Source organism: Canis lupus, chromosome 6 (assembly GCF_048164855.1).
Source record: "Canis lupus baileyi chromosome 6, mCanLup2.hap1, whole genome shotgun sequence".
In the NCBI taxonomy this organism is placed as follows: domain Eukaryota; kingdom Metazoa; phylum Chordata; class Mammalia; order Carnivora; family Canidae; genus Canis; species Canis lupus.
Window position 1 is genome coordinate 17,995,938 of NC_132843.1, and position 17,068 is coordinate 18,013,005.

Sequence of the window (17,068 nt, forward strand, 5' to 3'; positions counted from 1 at the left end):
CATGCAAATATTTCACAAACCCAATTCTATAGTTATCTCTCACTTAAACACACACACACACACACACACACACACAACTCTGGTTTGGAGAGAAGAGAAATAATTTCATACTCAAGGTGTGTGCTTGTTTTCTTGCTTGCTTTTTTGCTGTCCTTTTTCGAAACCCTGCATGTTTTTGTGTACTGTAGAAAGGTTCCAGTCCTTTCTCTTTAATCATCTCCCACCCCCGGACCCCCTGCAATCACCCCTGGTTGTTGGCCAGTTCGCACAGGCACAAAGAGAGGAAATCAGGAATGCTTCAGTGTATCTCTTCTACCCTGAACCTTGTCAGGTCTTTCCGCAGAGCTGTGTTTTCTCTTGTCCATCATCCACTCTTGTCTGGGGATCTTTCGGATCTCACAATGGCAGCGCTGTCTCCACCCCCCACCCCCGCCGGACCCCTCTCTTGCTTTCCATCCAGCCAAGAGGAGCCTCTGTTTGATTCAGAAACCTCCACATTAAACTCTCATTCTCCTCCCGATTCCTGGGCACCTTTTCTGACTTTGCTTCCCAGGTCTCTGTGGGACGGTTTCCTCACCTCTTAGGATACACAGAAAGACAGCCCTTTCATTCCCCTGCACAAAGATGTGCTGTAACTATGGTGAGCATAATCTATAACCCTCACATGCTTATATAATTTGCTACTCCAAGTTAATTTTAATTCATTACAATAAAGCAATATAATTAAAAAAATAACTCTTTAAAGTGAAGTATTTAACATGATCCTGGAAGAAAGGCAGCTTTGACTAACAGAGGGCCAGGCAGCAGGCATGGTGCATACTCATGCAAATTCAAAGGTGAGCCGTAAACAAGTACACACAGCAACACTGCCATGCATAAAGGGCCTGGCAACGGGAGGCCTCATTCTAATCAGTCCTCAAAGGAACCTGCCATACAGAAGTGGCACTTATTCTAATTTAAAGCCCTCATGCTTGCTTCAGTGTTGCAAAATTTATAAAAGAATAACTTCATTAAACCGCCTGGCACTTCAAACACAAATGCAAACCAGCCACAACACAGAAGGAGCTGGACAAGAGGAAGAGAAATATTCCCAGAGAGTTGTTAACTCGGATATTCAAATGAAGTCTGCGTTTGGGCGCTTCTCTTCCTGATGACTGGGTTTGACGTGCAACTTTCCTTCACCAAGGACTTCTGCCACACGGCTCTTTACTTCTGTCACGAGGCCTCTTGCTCCTCGGAGTCTGCTTAATAACACTGAAAATCATTCAAAGTGGTCCGGCAAGCCACGTCACACGCAGAGATACGTCTGGCAGTACATAAATGAACACTATTTCATGTTCCTTTCCTGGTCTGCAGAGAGGAGGTGGATTCTGAATGCACACGATTACAGTTTCCATTTACTGGGGTAGAGATTTCAGACTCTCCTAAGTTGTTGAAAAACTCATGTGAAAAAAGAATGTCCCCCCCTCCCCTTTAACTTGGGTTTTTCAAGAAAGCAAGAGAGAGTAAGGGCTAAGTGGAAACAATCTGCTTGATCTAGGCACAGCGCTGGAGAAAAGTTAGCGTCACATCCTTAAAACACACACTTTTAAAAGAATTCCTTTTCTCCCCTGAATCAAAGAAATGCTACAGTAAAATAACTTCAGGCTAGATTTCAAAGCGACAATGTGGTTTGTGTCAGAACACACATCATTTCATTCTCACTGTCAGCATATTCCTCCAAATCTTTTTATTTCTTTTTTTTTTTGAATACAATGCAAAGACAAATCTAGAAGCCTGCTGAAAAACTCCAAGCCTCTGAGAAAGTGTGTGTTACACACAAGTTCTGTTACGCACTGCAATCTTGAGAAATCCCAGTAATGAGTGAGCCCTTTCCCATTCAGAGTTTCTCAATACCCACGTCCAAATTTGGGCAGAGTTTCTGCTTCAAAAAGAAGAGAGGAAGCATCCTAAACTCCTCAAAATGGTCATCCATGGATGGAGAAGAGGGAATGACCTTAGGGTGAAATCTCTTAAGGTGAATCTCTCCAAAGGCGTCTAACAGAAGATGTGTATCCCAGCTGTCTTTCAGAGCTGGGCAGTGGGGTCTGCTGTCACTCAGAGAACACCTGCTATGGGATACTCACGCCAGGCTGATCGGAGGACAGATCGACAGGAGAGATGTGAGCAGTAAAGGTATCGCCCAAAACAACAACAACACAAAATGCTGTGTGATGTGATTTGTATTATTCCTAGGATAAGCAAATACTGAAACTAACTCTCTACATCTTTATAAATACGTTTTTATAGTGCTGAAGGCTCCTCTGCATTCCCATAATGCCATATAGCGGTGAAGGTAAGTTTCTATTATTTTTCTTCTCCGTGAATAAAACAGGGCTAATCAGATGGAATGAATGAGCTAATTCAATTACAGGCAGCCTTTATTGTGCAATAAAATATGGATTATTGATCTTGTGGAGTTGGCAATGCATGATGCAAATTCAAGTGAATGAAACCTGAAGATCTGCCTTTGACTATTTTTATACACGCTGAAATCTACGAGGACTATTTCCACTTTGACAAAACCAGCAAGAGGAAATAACACTAACTAATTAAACCCAGTGCTTCAAGAGGGAACAGATGAAAGGTCACCTCAGAGGGCTGGCCTGGCTGCCTGAGAAGGCCCCTTAGCAGGGGAGCCATCCCTCGGTAGACTCCTAAGACAGAGGAGGAGACATAGACAGGCCCTCTCGGGCTGCCTGTGGCCTGGTTAAGCAAAAAACTTATTTGGGAGGCTGAAATTTACTTCACAGCATCTTGCTACAAATCCAATCTGGTCCCATCATCACCACAAATATATTGTTGGGGCTTTGTACTTGGGAGGTGGACTTGCTTGAAATACAGCACTGGACTGTTCTATCAGAATCCTTTGGTCTTTTATCTCTTAAAAAAAAAAAAAAGCAATAATCAACCCTGGTTAGAGAGAAAGCAGCTCTGAGTATGGGGGTCACGTGGAACGGAAAGCCTATGCGGCAAACACTAAAGGGAGAAAAGAAGGTGAGCTCTGATATTCGGCGTATATTTACACACCTCAGTTCTGTCTTCCCATTTCCCCTTGTAAATCTGCCCCCAGGTACTGTGGCATGCTGATCGCTGTTTGTGCTCCGCTACAAAGTGCACACCAGACACTCTCCTGTATTCCTCAGAAACTTCTCGCTCCTCCCTGCCGAGCTAGAGCTCTTCCTCCTTTGGACCAGGCCCTCATCCTCACTACTTTTCTGCAGGGCCACAGCCGCGGAGGGCAGCACCCACCCCACCCCCACCGCTCCCCATCCCTCGGCAGCAAAACATGCACTCTTTTCTCCCCTACTTTTTTTTTTTCAAGAGTTGAAATGGGCTCTGTGTTTTGGTAGGCGTCCCTCCAAAGCACAGGCAAGCGGACATGTGGCCTGTTTTCGGAAAAGACTCTGACGAAAGGGAGGAATCAGAGATGCTAAACAATGCTGCGCAAAGTTGCAGGCTGCTCGGCTACAGTCCAGAAAATGAATCCAATTTTTCATTCTGTCATTATAAATATTTCATTGCAAATGGTACTGATTTTCTGCAACCGTGGTTAAGCAAAGGGCCTCTGTGTGAATATTTAAGAAAAAAAAAAAAAAAGGAGGAAGACAACGAAGAAGGAGGGGGAATGGAAGGTTAGCAACCAATTAATTTCTTGCTTTAAATGTAAAAGATTCTGGGAGAAATTCCACAGTGATGTAGTGTGTGACTCAAAGAAGAAGAAGAAAAAAAACATTTACTCTGCTCTTCTTCTGACAGTTTCTCATAAAATATCTGCAGCCCATCTATCTTTTAGTACTCCAGGCTCCTCTGGAGAGCAGAAAATGGTGGTTTAAAGCTCACTTCAGTGCCAGTCTGCGGGAGATTGCTTTCCACAGGACCCCCGCTGATGGAGGCCTAGGGGAAGAGGCCCAGGAGTTATTCAATCAGCCCGAGACTCTGGGGCGGCTGGGGGTCCTTTGAGGGCTGATTATAAAGCTGCCCTCCTGTTGCCTGCCTCGGAACAGAATGAAATGAGCAGCCTCTTGCTGAGCAGATTCTGCAAGAAGGAATTTCACCTGTCATGGAGTTTGTCAGAATTTCAGGATTTATCTTGGTGCAAAATTAATAAAATACCAACCAGGATTTCAGGCTGACTACTCAGCTGTGTCATCTCAAAGTGATCTTTCACCCAGGAAAACCTGGACAGTGAGTACAGCCATTCTTGCCCTACTTTCTCTTTGGAGGGTGAGCGAGGCGATGTAATACCACCCAGACATCAGGATGAGATTTTGAACCAATTACACACAAGGCTGAATTACGTGTGGGTGCTACTGTCTTAATGTGTGACCTCTCACCTCGCTGCTGTAGTTCTAAAGCCTCTTTGGAATAAGCCCAAGTCTGAAGCATAAAAAGGCCATTTCTGCAGTTTATAACACAGTAGGTCCCCTATGGCATCACATCTGTTAAATTCATACACTGGTATTTCAGGCCTGAATTTGATTTATCTTTTAAAAAGGAGTACTAACAACAGACTGTTAAGAGCACAGATTGTGAAACATTACAAATTAATCTTGGGTCGGCCGTGAACGAGGAGGTACAGTTTTGTCTTTTGTGTGAACACTCATGCCCCTTCACCCTGTCACCCTCTGGGCTCCCTGTGGGGTGTGGGAGTGGGGAGGGGGAGGGGGAATGCGTGATGCAGGGGGATGCAGGGGGATGCAGGGGGAGGGCCCCAGAGGGCATGGGACAGGCAGGGAACAAACCTCTCTGCTTGCTCTGGCTGCAGCCAGTTTGGGAGTTTGGCATCTCTTGCCCATTCCACTTCAGAAGGTGGCTCGCACCACACGAAGCACCACGGCCACTGTAAGTGGGGTCTGCGCAGCCCCCGAGGCAATTAGCTCTGGTCCTCGGGGTGGGCAGCATCACATGGGGCAGTGTGTGGGGGACTGGGTTGGCGCTCACGCCACCAGCTGGCCTGAGCCAGTGGACAGAGGACACAGACATTTCTCAGATTCGACTCCAGACTCCGAACTCAAGTTCCAAAGAGGTAGAGAGAACTCCAATCGCAACGTCGACCTTGTCTTGCATCCCTGGCCCCCCACCACGCTCAGACCATGGGTGACTCTTACTAATTGGTGATTGGCAGCACATCCCCGGCCCCCAGAGTCTGCCATTGGTTTAAGGCAATTGCTGCCTTCCTGTCCAGTTTCCGATGGACATTTTTCTAAATGAGACATTAAACGACACCGTGATGCGTTCCTTCCAGCTCTTCTCCTAGTTAAACGACAACCCTGCTTTGGAGAGCCACCTTTACGAAGCAGTAGTAGCCCGACAATATTAATACCAGCAGATCTCAGGAAATAGTGAGAAAGAGAGAGGGAAAGCTTGCAAGCGAAGGCACAGATGGTGGGCGGGGAGGCAGGGTGCTCTCAGCAGGCTTCAGTGGAGATGCATTAACTCCACAGAGGCATGAGGGCTTCCCACCAGTACCATCATGAATTATAACTGAGTATGGGAGTGAGGTCTCAGTGCCTGGCTCACAGCAAATAGACTGTTCTATTTTCCTGCCCAATCACCTTTCACCCTTATAAACTCAAAGCACAGCAAAGCTCACTGCTGATATTTAATGGTATCCCCGCAGCCTTTTATGTGGCTAGAAGGCACACAAACTTAGCAGATGTGCCCAGTGGTGTAAGTCAGATAATTATAAAATTAAGTTTTGCCAATGTCAAAAGAGGAAACCTTTGACGGGCGATTCGCGTTTCCAGTGAGAGGTGGTCCTCTGTCAGCCGCGGGACCGAATCAAAGCCGGAGGGGCCGCAAAGGAAGGATGCCCGCCTCCCAGACACACTGGGTACCGGGGAAGAGCCCCCCTTTTGCATACTTTCTCCTCCTCTTGCGAAAAGGCAGGTCCTGCCCAGTTGCTTAGTTCTCCCACTCGCTCATTCAATGAAGTTATCAATGAAGGAGGCCTGTTATTTTAGGCAGTTTAAAATTTCACCGCTTTTAAAGGACTCGTTTACCCTGCCTTTCACTCCCGTTTAAAGCCTTGGAGTTGCTGTTCTAAATGACAGCACCGCGAGCGAGCACTGCTTTTAAGCACTATTCATCTCGCCCGCCACATCTCAGGCTTTTACAGAACACTGCTCTCTCTCCAATAAGGGGAACTTACTCTTTCATAGCTGCAGGGCAGAGCCTGTTCCGAGCTGTAGATTCGCTGCAAATATAACAATAAAGGATACAAATGTGAATTCCTCTTAAAATACACGCTTGGCTCTGAAGCTGCCTTGCCTTAGCAAACTCGATCAAGAGCAGCCTATCAATCTTTCTCCAAATGCGCAGCAACAGCTCATTTCACGCGGCTGTCCGATGGATCGCCACATCGATGGATCAGAAGGCGCTGCAATGAATTCTTTGCTCATTTTGGGGGATTTATAGTTGAAGTCCATGATTACCATCTCTCTTTCTCTAATTGTCACAACAGTTGGATATGGAGGTGGTGTTTTCCAATAGTCGGGTAAAAGTTTGTAAACACAAAGGGTCTATTCTTGGCATTCTGTCTCTGCTAATGTGAGGAAGCTGATCCATGTGTGGAGCAAACATCTAAAATAGGAACATATGTGGGAATTTAACGTGCCTCTCTGGACTGCAGAATGTTCTAGAAATTTGGATTTCCAGATCTCTCCAAAGGATCTGACTACAAACGGGGTGAGACAGAGCTCTGTCTTTACAGGACAATTGTGCCCGCAGTTTCTTGTTCCTAGAGGAGGGAGGCAGATCTTCTGGCGCCGTGGCAGCAGGCTGTCTTGGCGACATAGAAGGTGGCGGGGCCAGCAAAGCCCAGCCAAAGCAGAATGTGGCAGAGGTGATGAGCATTTCCAGGGGGTGGGGAGGGAGGGGGCTGTGGAACTGGCCACAGTGCTCTTCAGTACACCCTAGCTGGATGCTCCATAAAGTCGCATTGATGGCAGTTCGGAGATGGCCATCTGTTGTCAACTCTGGGCCAGACAAAAAAATAATGTAATGGCAGATCGCTAACAACAGGGCTGTTGGAGGAGGGAATGAGTCCTAGAACGAGGAGGTGGCGCTCTATCTTTTAATAGTGAAAACCAGCCATCGATAGGAACATCAAGAAATTAATGGATGGAGAATTTTTAAAAATTGAGCTGGGGTGCTGTAGAAACGATTCAGATGTAAATAAAGTGATTTTTGCTTATTGCAATCACCTCTGCTGCCCTTACTTCAGTCATATTAACCACTTGATTCTTGAAAATTTGACTAGCAGGACACATGGTGAAGCAGTGAGGGCCAAATTTAGTAAAAGGTGCACACACAGACGAGGCATTTATTGGTACAAAACGGGTAATTGAAAATGCATTTACTCATTTAGTCCAAATGAGTTCATTGTGACTATCATGCCTATCTGTCTTCCTGGATGCTTGCTTGATTCCTAGGTGCAGTCTTATAAAAAACAAAAACAAAATAAAGCTATCTCATCTTTAGATGCATTGTGAATACTATAAGACTTAAAACTCCCTTCTTTGCTCAAGAAAAACCTTAGCTTTGTGCTACTGCATAGATGATAGGAAGAAAGAGGGGGCAGGGAAGGAGGGAGGGAGAGAGAGAAAGAGAGAGTAGAATGAATGAATGAGAAACAGTCAAACTGAGGTTAGCCGCGTCCTGTTTTTTTTGTCCTGTATGATTAACTTTCTGCCTTCAATGGTAGGGCCAATCAATCCTGATTGAATTATCCAATATTAACAGCTGAAAGTGATCAAAAGTAATGGTGAAAACATAGCACCAATCAATAAATCAATGCAAATGATTCAGTTCCTGGAGATTCGATCAAATAAAAGAGATAGATCAATTTAACCACTGAGCAAATTAAGTGGAAGTTGGTGGAGCACCAATTTACTTCACAAGCCCCGCAGGCCCACAAAGCAGAGAAATGAGGTGGTGGAGAAAGGGAGGGACCAGTTCCAGACCCACATGCTCACTTGACACAATTTAATACTCCTGAGATCCCTGTGGCTATGTGACGTGTTCAGGGGCTGTGATTTCAGCCCCAAGAACAAGAGATACAGAGGTCCAAGGGATCTGAGGAAATAAATGGAGAGCCCAAGTACCAGGAAACATGAACCACCCAGGAAGAGGCAGGGAGTAGGTGCCCCACACTGACTATGCTCCCAGACTACCGCTATGAAACACAGCAAAGGCAGGCAGGCCCAGACAGGGCAATGGGCAAATCTTCCAATCTGGGGTTCCCTAAGGAAGACCACATGATAAGAGGCAAAGCAGGACAGGGTTTTGAATCTTATAGTTGGAGTGGGGATAAAGAAAGAAATATCAAACTCCACTAGAAAGAAAAATAAAGCAATTGAAAAATACACGAATGTTGTGAAGAATATCGGAAGCAAAACAGTTTAAGGGCACATCTGATAGCTTTAAAGGTACACCTTTCCATTCGTCCAGTTTGTGAAAGAGAATTGGCCTGACTCAGAGAAAAATATGACAACAAACTGAAACAAACCTTTCCCCAAATCACAGATCCCACCTTGTCTTTGATGGAGGCGCATGCTAAAACCTTTTGTTTTGGCCACATGTCCTTAATTTAGGGTATATGGAGAGAAGGAAGGGTCAGGTTGTTTTGAAATGTTTTTATATTTCTGAAAGCAAATATAAGTGTTTTGTTTTATGGTTAAATGCTAGAAAGAAGAAAGGAAAGAAAAAAGCCCAAGACTCTTTAATCTCCTGAAAAAGATGAATGTTTTTAAAATAAGAATTTTTACCTGCAAACCAATTAACATGAAACTATGTCAAGGTATGATTAACTGGGAAATTATTCCAGTAGAACTAGAGCAGACAACTAAGGAAAATCTGATGTGTCTGAGATAAGAGATTTTATTTCTGAGTAATGATGACTCCTGATTTTGTATACTTAGGTCAGCACTTGGGAGCAGGGAGAGGGTCAGGGAGCCAATGCTTGCCCAGTGCCTGTTTTGGTCCACACTCCACTGCACTCTCTCACTAGGATCCTGGGAGTTGGGCATGAGTCCTTGCTATTTCCCACATGCCCATTTTACAGATGGTGACACTGAAGCACACAGTTGACAGCTTGTAAGTGGCAGGGACCAAAATCAAACTCTGGTGATTCTTCTCTGCAATTCACGCCCTTTCCCTTGTACTAAGCTGCCTACAGAGAACTGAATGCAAATTAAAACAAATGAATAAAAATCTCATAAAAAATGATTTTTTTTAGAACTACTAACCATTAGAGACTTATGGGTGGCTAACTCTCCCATAACCACAGATACCAGAATCACATCCATCCTTCAGAACCGGCTTGAATGCTTCCCACAAGATGTCTTTCTTGAGTCTCCCAGCTGGAGAATAAGCATCTTCTCTTCAAATACTTATAACAGTTTATTACATATTAGCTCATATAATGGCTAATCATATGCATATCTTATCTTTTCTAGTAGCCTGTAAATATGATCTATTTCTAATTATTTTTGATATGTCACAGAATGATTGGGACCATGGTCAATTTAAAATGATGAAGTTATATTTTTATTAGTATTTTAATTAATAAATATATTTTCTTAATTAATAATGGCACTGGGACAAAAGTAGTAAATAGCATAGCACTTGTGATTTTGACTATTAACAAGGACTCCTAAATGTCTCATCACACATTATTTAATAACCTGAGACACGAATTTGTATTACATTTATTAAAAGGCTACTTTAGGCAAATGGCTAAGTTAGCCTATGACCCAGCAACCAGCTCAGCAGCCACATTTCCATGCTGTATTGTTGTCTTAGAGGGCCCATAATATGCACACTGCTTCATTTTTTTTTCAGAAGTATGACCATAAAACTTGAGCACCAGTTAAGTTGTGGTGTGAAAAATATGCATCAAGCTCACGTGATTTGGTGGGAAAGTGATTTGAGAAGGAAAAACAGCTGAAGAGACAATTGCATATTTAAACGGAAGTGATATCCAAGTGATATCCGAAAGAAAGAAAATCATGATGTATCCTTTAGAATGTCAGATGATTACTGCATTTTGAATGTGGAAAACACTGCATTCATGAGCTAATGAAGGGAAGGGCTGCATATCACAATAACCTTTGATTCAAAAGGAATTCAAGTACCAGAATCTCAGAGCCTGAAGTTCATCTAGGCCAATTCCCTCTCTTCTTCCTGCTGGAATTCCCTCTACATCCATTAAATTCTTAACATGGTGCCTGATGGAACTTTCTATGGAGACACATTGGAAGAGGATGATTTGATCACTGCCTTTGAATTGTAGCTTTTCTAGAGGCACCAATTAAACAGTAATTACTATATTGAAAGAAAGTGGCCTATTCAGCAGCATTTTTACAAACACACCACTTGCTCACACCTGTATAAACCACTTTGGATACAAATATGCATTGTAGGATATTATTCTTGGACCACACCATCCCTCTCTCAAAGCAGCTTCCTTAAGTTCTGCAGAAAAAGTTTTGAGGTCTATTAGGAAAACATGTGAAACATTCAACATATTCATTTGCTTTTAAAAAAACAAAACATTCATTTAGTTCATGTAATGCACTTTTATTTCAAAGCACATCTTCCCTACCACCATGCTAGGTGGACTTACTCCTTGCACAAATGAGGGAAAGCTCTAACAAAAGAAAAAGCCTGTATCTTGCTAATAATTATCATTATATATCTCTAAACTGGAATTTAGAATTTTTGGTCAGAAAGGATTAGGGGTTGGTCATGTGAAGAACACAGCTTCCACACCGGCAAAAGGTGTGTCCTAGATTGAATGTTCCATAGAAATAGAGATTTTGTCTTTAAAAAAAAATTTTATTTATTTATTTATTTATTTATTTATTTATTTATTTATTTATTTATTTGAGACACAGAGAGGCAGAGACACAGGCTTTGGGAGAAGCAGGCTTCCTGCAGGGAGCCTGATGTGGGACTTGATTCTAGGACCCTGGGATCACGACCGGAGCCAAAGGCAGACGCTCAACCACTGAGCCACCCAGGTGCCCCGAGATTTTGTCTTGTTTAATTCTAAAAGGAATTGTCATCTGTGCTGTCCAGAACATGATGTCTGAATCCTTGGTATCCTAAAGATGGACAGTGTACAATGAGGAATTATCTGAGTTCTGACTGGGCATTGTAGGCAATATCAATGAAAATAACACACTGCTGTGTGTGTTGAATATAAAATTTTATACCCAACAAAGCACTTCTAGTCTCTCTCTCTGTCTCTCTCTCTCTCTCACACACACACACACACACACACAAATGCTCAAATGCTTTCACATTTTTAACTGAGCATAAGCAGTGAAAGAAATGTAAATTACTTAGCACATTCATGAAATCATTTATGCACCATTAAAAGATACACTGTCATTATGTTATGAGGTGATTTTGAAATGCTCATCCTAGACTTACCCTAGTATTCTCACTCTGATGGAACAGTCAAATAAACTACATGCTTTTAGGAGTGCCTGGGTGGCTCAGCTGGTTAAGCATCTGACTTCCCCTCAAGGCATGATCTCAGGGTCCTGGGATCAAGCTCTACATTGGGCTCCCTGCTCTGTTTCTGCCTTTGCCTCACCCTGCCTCGTGTTCTCCCCTCTCTCATATAAATAAATAAAATCTTTATTTGCTTTCAATATCCAACGGGATTTTAGTTCTTGGACATTTAGTTTTATAATCTCTTCTGTAAAGTCCTCCTTTCTGAGGTTCAGTGGCATAAAAAAGTAGATGAGTATGAATTCAAATGGTATGTATGATATGTGTCAATTTTAAAATTTGCATTTATTTTACATACCAAAGCATGAACCAAATTGGGCTGATAAAATGGCTTCGTTTTTCATTTTTCTACTCTTATGATTTTGGTTACCAATCTAATTTTCTACTTTTACCTTAATTTCAGTCGATTTCCCTCCTCATTCTAGAAATTAACAAAACTATTATGGTTTTTGTACACTTATCATACCCAATTTTTAGCAGGAAATAAAAGAAATCAATCTTTAAAAATTATATTAATTCCATCCTCTGAGCACAGGTGTAAAGGTAATTTGGGTAATGAAAGCAAATGTACAGGACTGTGAACCCCTGAGGGTAAAGCATAAAAAATCCAAACACTCTTAAACTAGAAAAAGTAAAGTTAACTATGATCCATTTTTCTTAATGTATTGAAACCAAAAGCCACTGCTACTACTGGGGATTTTAGAAAACAGACCTACACAGATATTCCTATGACTGTGGATAGCGTTCTAAAAATTATCATATAGTACATTTAAAAACTATTCTTATCTAAGAGATAATGCATATTTTGAGCTTGAGTATTTATATCAAGACCAAGTATGTGGGGCACCTGGGTGGCTCAGTTGGTTGAGCAACCAACTCTTGATTTTGGCTCAGGTCATGATCTCAGGATTGTGAGATTAAGCCCCACATCTGTCTGGCTCTGCACTCAGCAGGGAATCTGCTTGAGATTCTCTCTCTCCCTCTCCCTCTGCACTCCCCCCGCCCCTGCCAAAAAAGACCAAATATGTATGATTCTGAGTTACGGGATTGGAAGAAGAGTGCCTACAGCTTTGGATTACAGTCTAAGCCTTATTGTGGCCCAGATCACAATTTGAATGAATGAATCAAGAATGATTTGAGACATGTTTGACCTTCGAAGATCTCAAAAGAGTCAGAAAGAGTTGTGTGTTTTGTATTGTATCTTATAAACCAAGAGTTTTCAAAGTGTGGCTCAGGGACCTCTGGGGTCTCCTAGATCCTCTCAGGGGGGTCTGTATGTCAAGACTATTTTCATAATAGCATTAAGACATTATTTGCCCTTTACACTCTCATTGTCTCATGAGTACACAGTGGAGTTTCCTAGAGGCTACTTGACAAGGGATGACATCATCTCTCTGACAGCTAGTAGAATTGCATATGTGTATATTCTTGTGTTTGAAACATCCTTTAATTTTGATTTTAAATACGAAAATATCAATAGATAATAACCCACATAAATCAAAGCCCTTTGTGGTCATCAATCATTTTAACTGTAAAGGCATCCTAAGATCAAAGAGTTCGAAAACTCTACAATTAGTTCTACATTAATTGTAGAAAAGAATAAATACCATACATTCCACAAAACCCTAAAATACACTATAAAAGAAACCTGGAGTTCTGAAGGATGTGTTTAGTTGCTTAGTTTTGTCTATGCTACAATGGGCTACAGGCTACTACGGCCACAGTGTTGGATTCTTTTAATGAAAAACAATGACGTCTTGCCACCAGGTTAGCTATATTAGAAATCTACTAATACAGTATAAAAGTGCAATTTTGTTGCAAACCTTTTTCAAGAACATTAGGTAGAAGTCAGTCTCTATAGAGTCTCTACAACTTTGATCGAAGAGACTGAATAGGTTAAAATCTATTATTAATTCTGCTCCACAGTTTACATGCTAATTAAGTATCACTAGGTGTATTGGCCATATCCTTTACCGAGTCATAAAAACGCAATGACTTCTCTTTTGATACCTATTGCAGTAAGAATATATTTACAAACAGAAATATAGGTTATATTAAGATTGACAATACTCTAACTTGGTCAATCTTCTATATTCAATTCCCAAACAGATATGAAAGAGTAGAAATCTATTTTGAAGGGATAAAAAGTAAGACCGCAACTTTAATTTCAGTCCATGGACACCATTATGACAATGAAATGGGCTCACCCATTCATTCATATATTTTATCTTTCACCACCTTAATCTGCTATTTGTTTACTCTTGGGACGATAACAGATCATAAAATGTAAATTCCTTATTTTGACACAGAATTCACATAAATTTGGCTTCCCCAGAGTCCAAGAAGGTACAAAGCTGTCCCAGGGTTCACAGCATAGGATGAGAAACAAAGGAGTGGGTATGGCTCTGAGTTCTTCCTTCATCTGGATCTCGTTGAAGGGACTCAATGCAAAAAAAATAACTATCCCTTTCCCCCATTTTAGGCTAAATAACTTTATTGTTAATAATAATGTTCAAAATAATAAAACGATTTTGAGTTTGAATCCATTCTCCTCCAAAGGCACCAACGACATTTAATAAAAACATGTTACTCATAGAATTTCATCAGAAAAATGAGGATAAAGTACTGTGCCTATTTCTCAGATGAAGTAACAGAAAAAACAAAATAAGAGTTATCTTCCTTTCACCATTAGTAAGATTTCTAGGTTAGCATCCAGGTCTCTTACCTGTAATTTAACGACTGGTCTGTTGCCAAGAGTAATAAAACCAACCAAACATTTGTGTTCTATTTTCTGGTTTGTACCTTAGATTCAGACCTATTAACTTCATTTTTGCCTGACAGCAACCCCTTAAGTGTTACACCTGTCTATCATTTCTTCATATCTGAGGTTCAGAGTCATTATTATGGACCATTGCAAAGTCACATATCTAGCAAATGGACACTCAAGGCTAAACCTACTGTCTTTGGGGGCCACAATTTTTAACTAGATTATTACTAAGTAATAATTATTCTAGTTAATTAAGTGTAAGAAACATACTGGACATGAGTACAGCTTCTTTCTTCTCTTTCCTTCTCCCTTCCAATTTTGAACCCCTCTGGACAACAATAACTTGGACGTCCATCCAGCTTGGAGTCCAGTGGGAACAGAACATGAATAAAACAGGATTGGGGAGAGTGGGCCATGACAGCGAGGTGAATGATCCCACAGTCCAATAAACCTGACCCCTAAGCCTATCACACTGGGTCAGAAGGTCCAATTATAGGTCTGTTCTAGTTCTTTTTATGATTGACAGCAGCCAGAGGCAAAATTACTTTGGTGTCTGTTAATCCAGCCTCTAATTTTCCCTTTGCCCCAATACACACTGAGCATCATGGTGGCCCAGGGTGAGTGATACTGTGAATCCAGATTTAAAATGCCCTTGTTTCCTATAAGAAGAGCAACTGAGTTCAATCCCGGTTCTCCTCATGGAGACATTACCTGCAGCTCTGTTTGGAAGAAAAACTTCTGTGGACATTGTGTGCAGTCATAGATCTTGTCTTCTTGTCCATGGGCAGAGAAAATATGCTGCTGCAACTTGTTTGCTTGAACAAACACTGCAATGGTAAAAAGAGGTTGAACTCTGGGTTATTTTCTTTCTGTGATGCTTCCCCCTGAAGAGCCCCGGACCCAGCCGACCGAATAGCACACCTTCTGGGTGTGACCACCGCCAGTCACTGGGGAGGGCCGAGTCACATTTGCTTGTGGTCAGGTCCCTGGCTTTTGTGAAGGTGCACTCTACCAAGCACCTAATTCAACCCAAACAGCTCCAAAGTAAAGGTTTATCGAGACCCTGCTCCCTATAAATCTTTTAAAAATAAAGCTGAAAATTGTCAAATGCACAGCACCGTCTGAACAGAAAGGACTCTTATTTCTCAGCAACCCACAGGTTAAGAAATCATAGAGGCCAAAACCCTGTTTATTGTATTTGCCTAAAGTTATAGCTAGCAAACAGTTCTCTATTTAAATGTGTTAATGCTAAAAATTATATCCCACAGCTACTCTGGGGCACTGTCTATAAATGTGAAACAGAACGGCAGGTAAATTCTCTTTGGATACTTTAAGATCAACTCAGCCTACACACTGAATGCAAGGGTTTCAATAATATAAACATGTTCAATTTTAATGACTACAAAACAAGGCCCTAAGACTGTGTAACAGTTTACCTAGGAGACATACTATTAATAATTAAATTGTATATGCCAGAGGCAGTGTTTGGGTTGGCAGAACTGACTTCTGATGGATGCCTGCTGCACTGTGACCTAAAAAAGTTTGCATCTACAATATTAATCTGTATAGGCAGGGAAAGGATTTATTAAAGATGTTGGCATTTGACTTTGACTCCACTCTAATCATTAAAATTATTCTAATTGCCAGCCAACCTAAAATATTAGAATATTGTTCTTGTGAGTCATACATTTTAATCACATTTTTCATTACCTTAAAAAACTACTCAGATTTCTTCTCTCCCACCTAACATGCTTTATATTGGAAGGTTTTTTTTTTTTTTTCTTTTAATTGTTATTTTAAAAATTACTTCCAGGTACACTAAAACAATTCAGGTCTGTCAGCACAGAAAATGCGGACTGCTCATGTTTAATGCATTTTTGTCTCTTACCTACATCAACAAAAAGAAATGTTTTTTTTTTTTATACCGATTTGCCACTGATCTCCATATAACAGAACATTTTATGAGGCTTCTGGCTACAACATCAAATAACTATTTTATTAGGGGTCTTAATCATGAGAAGATCTATGATCCAGTCTTCTTTATGAAGACTTATTATGAGCTTTTATAGAGAACTCAGACTCCTGACTCATTGTGTCTTAACATAAATGCTATGCTATGGTAAAAATATAACAATATATACTTTTATCTTAACTACAGAGAACAGACTACAGGTTACCAGAGGGGAGGTGGTTGGGGGGATGGGTGAAAAAGGCGATGGGGAATAAGGAGGGCACTTGTGATGAGCACTTGGGTGATGTATAGAAGTGCTGAATCACTATATTGTATACATGAAGCTAATAGTAGACTGTACGCTAACTGGAATTTAAATACAAACTTCAAAAAACCAAAGAATTTTAAAAAGCAAGCCTTCCTCTCCCTCCAAAAAAACCCAATATATATATTTAAAATACAAACCAAAAGAATAAAAAAAAAACAGTTCCATAAGAAGGCGTGGCTTATGGAATTACTGAAAGAAGGAGCCTCACAGGCAAATGTTGAAGGCAGAGCCATCACCCTATTCAAGTACTACTTGTGGTAACTGGACAATGAACATGGCCCCCCTCTCATTTTGTTTAAGGACAGAAATCTATAGGTTGAACAGTGAAGGTTAATAACCAATGTCTGGAATCTTGCTCTGTAGACAAAGAAGCCAATTTTGAGAGAAGGATGTATTTTTGTTTTGTTTTGCTTTTTTTTTTTTTTTTTTGCAAATAAGAAGGAAACATAGCCTTGAG

The 17,068-nt window shown here is 41.3% G+C and overlaps 1 protein-coding gene across 4 annotated transcripts in view; it reads right to left on the reverse strand.

Moving 5' to 3' along the window:
- Positions 1-17,068, reverse strand: part of ZNF521 (zinc finger protein 521) — a 275,157-nt gene that overhangs the window by 11,667 nt on the left and 246,422 nt on the right. For all 4 annotated transcript variants that reach the window (XM_072829089.1, XM_072829087.1, XM_072829086.1 and 1 more), the window contains one exon: positions 15,044-15,159. In XM_072829089.1, coding sequence (XP_072685190.1) covers positions 15,044-15,159 — 116 coding nt within the window. The remainder of the gene's footprint in view (positions 1-15,043; positions 15,160-17,068) is intronic.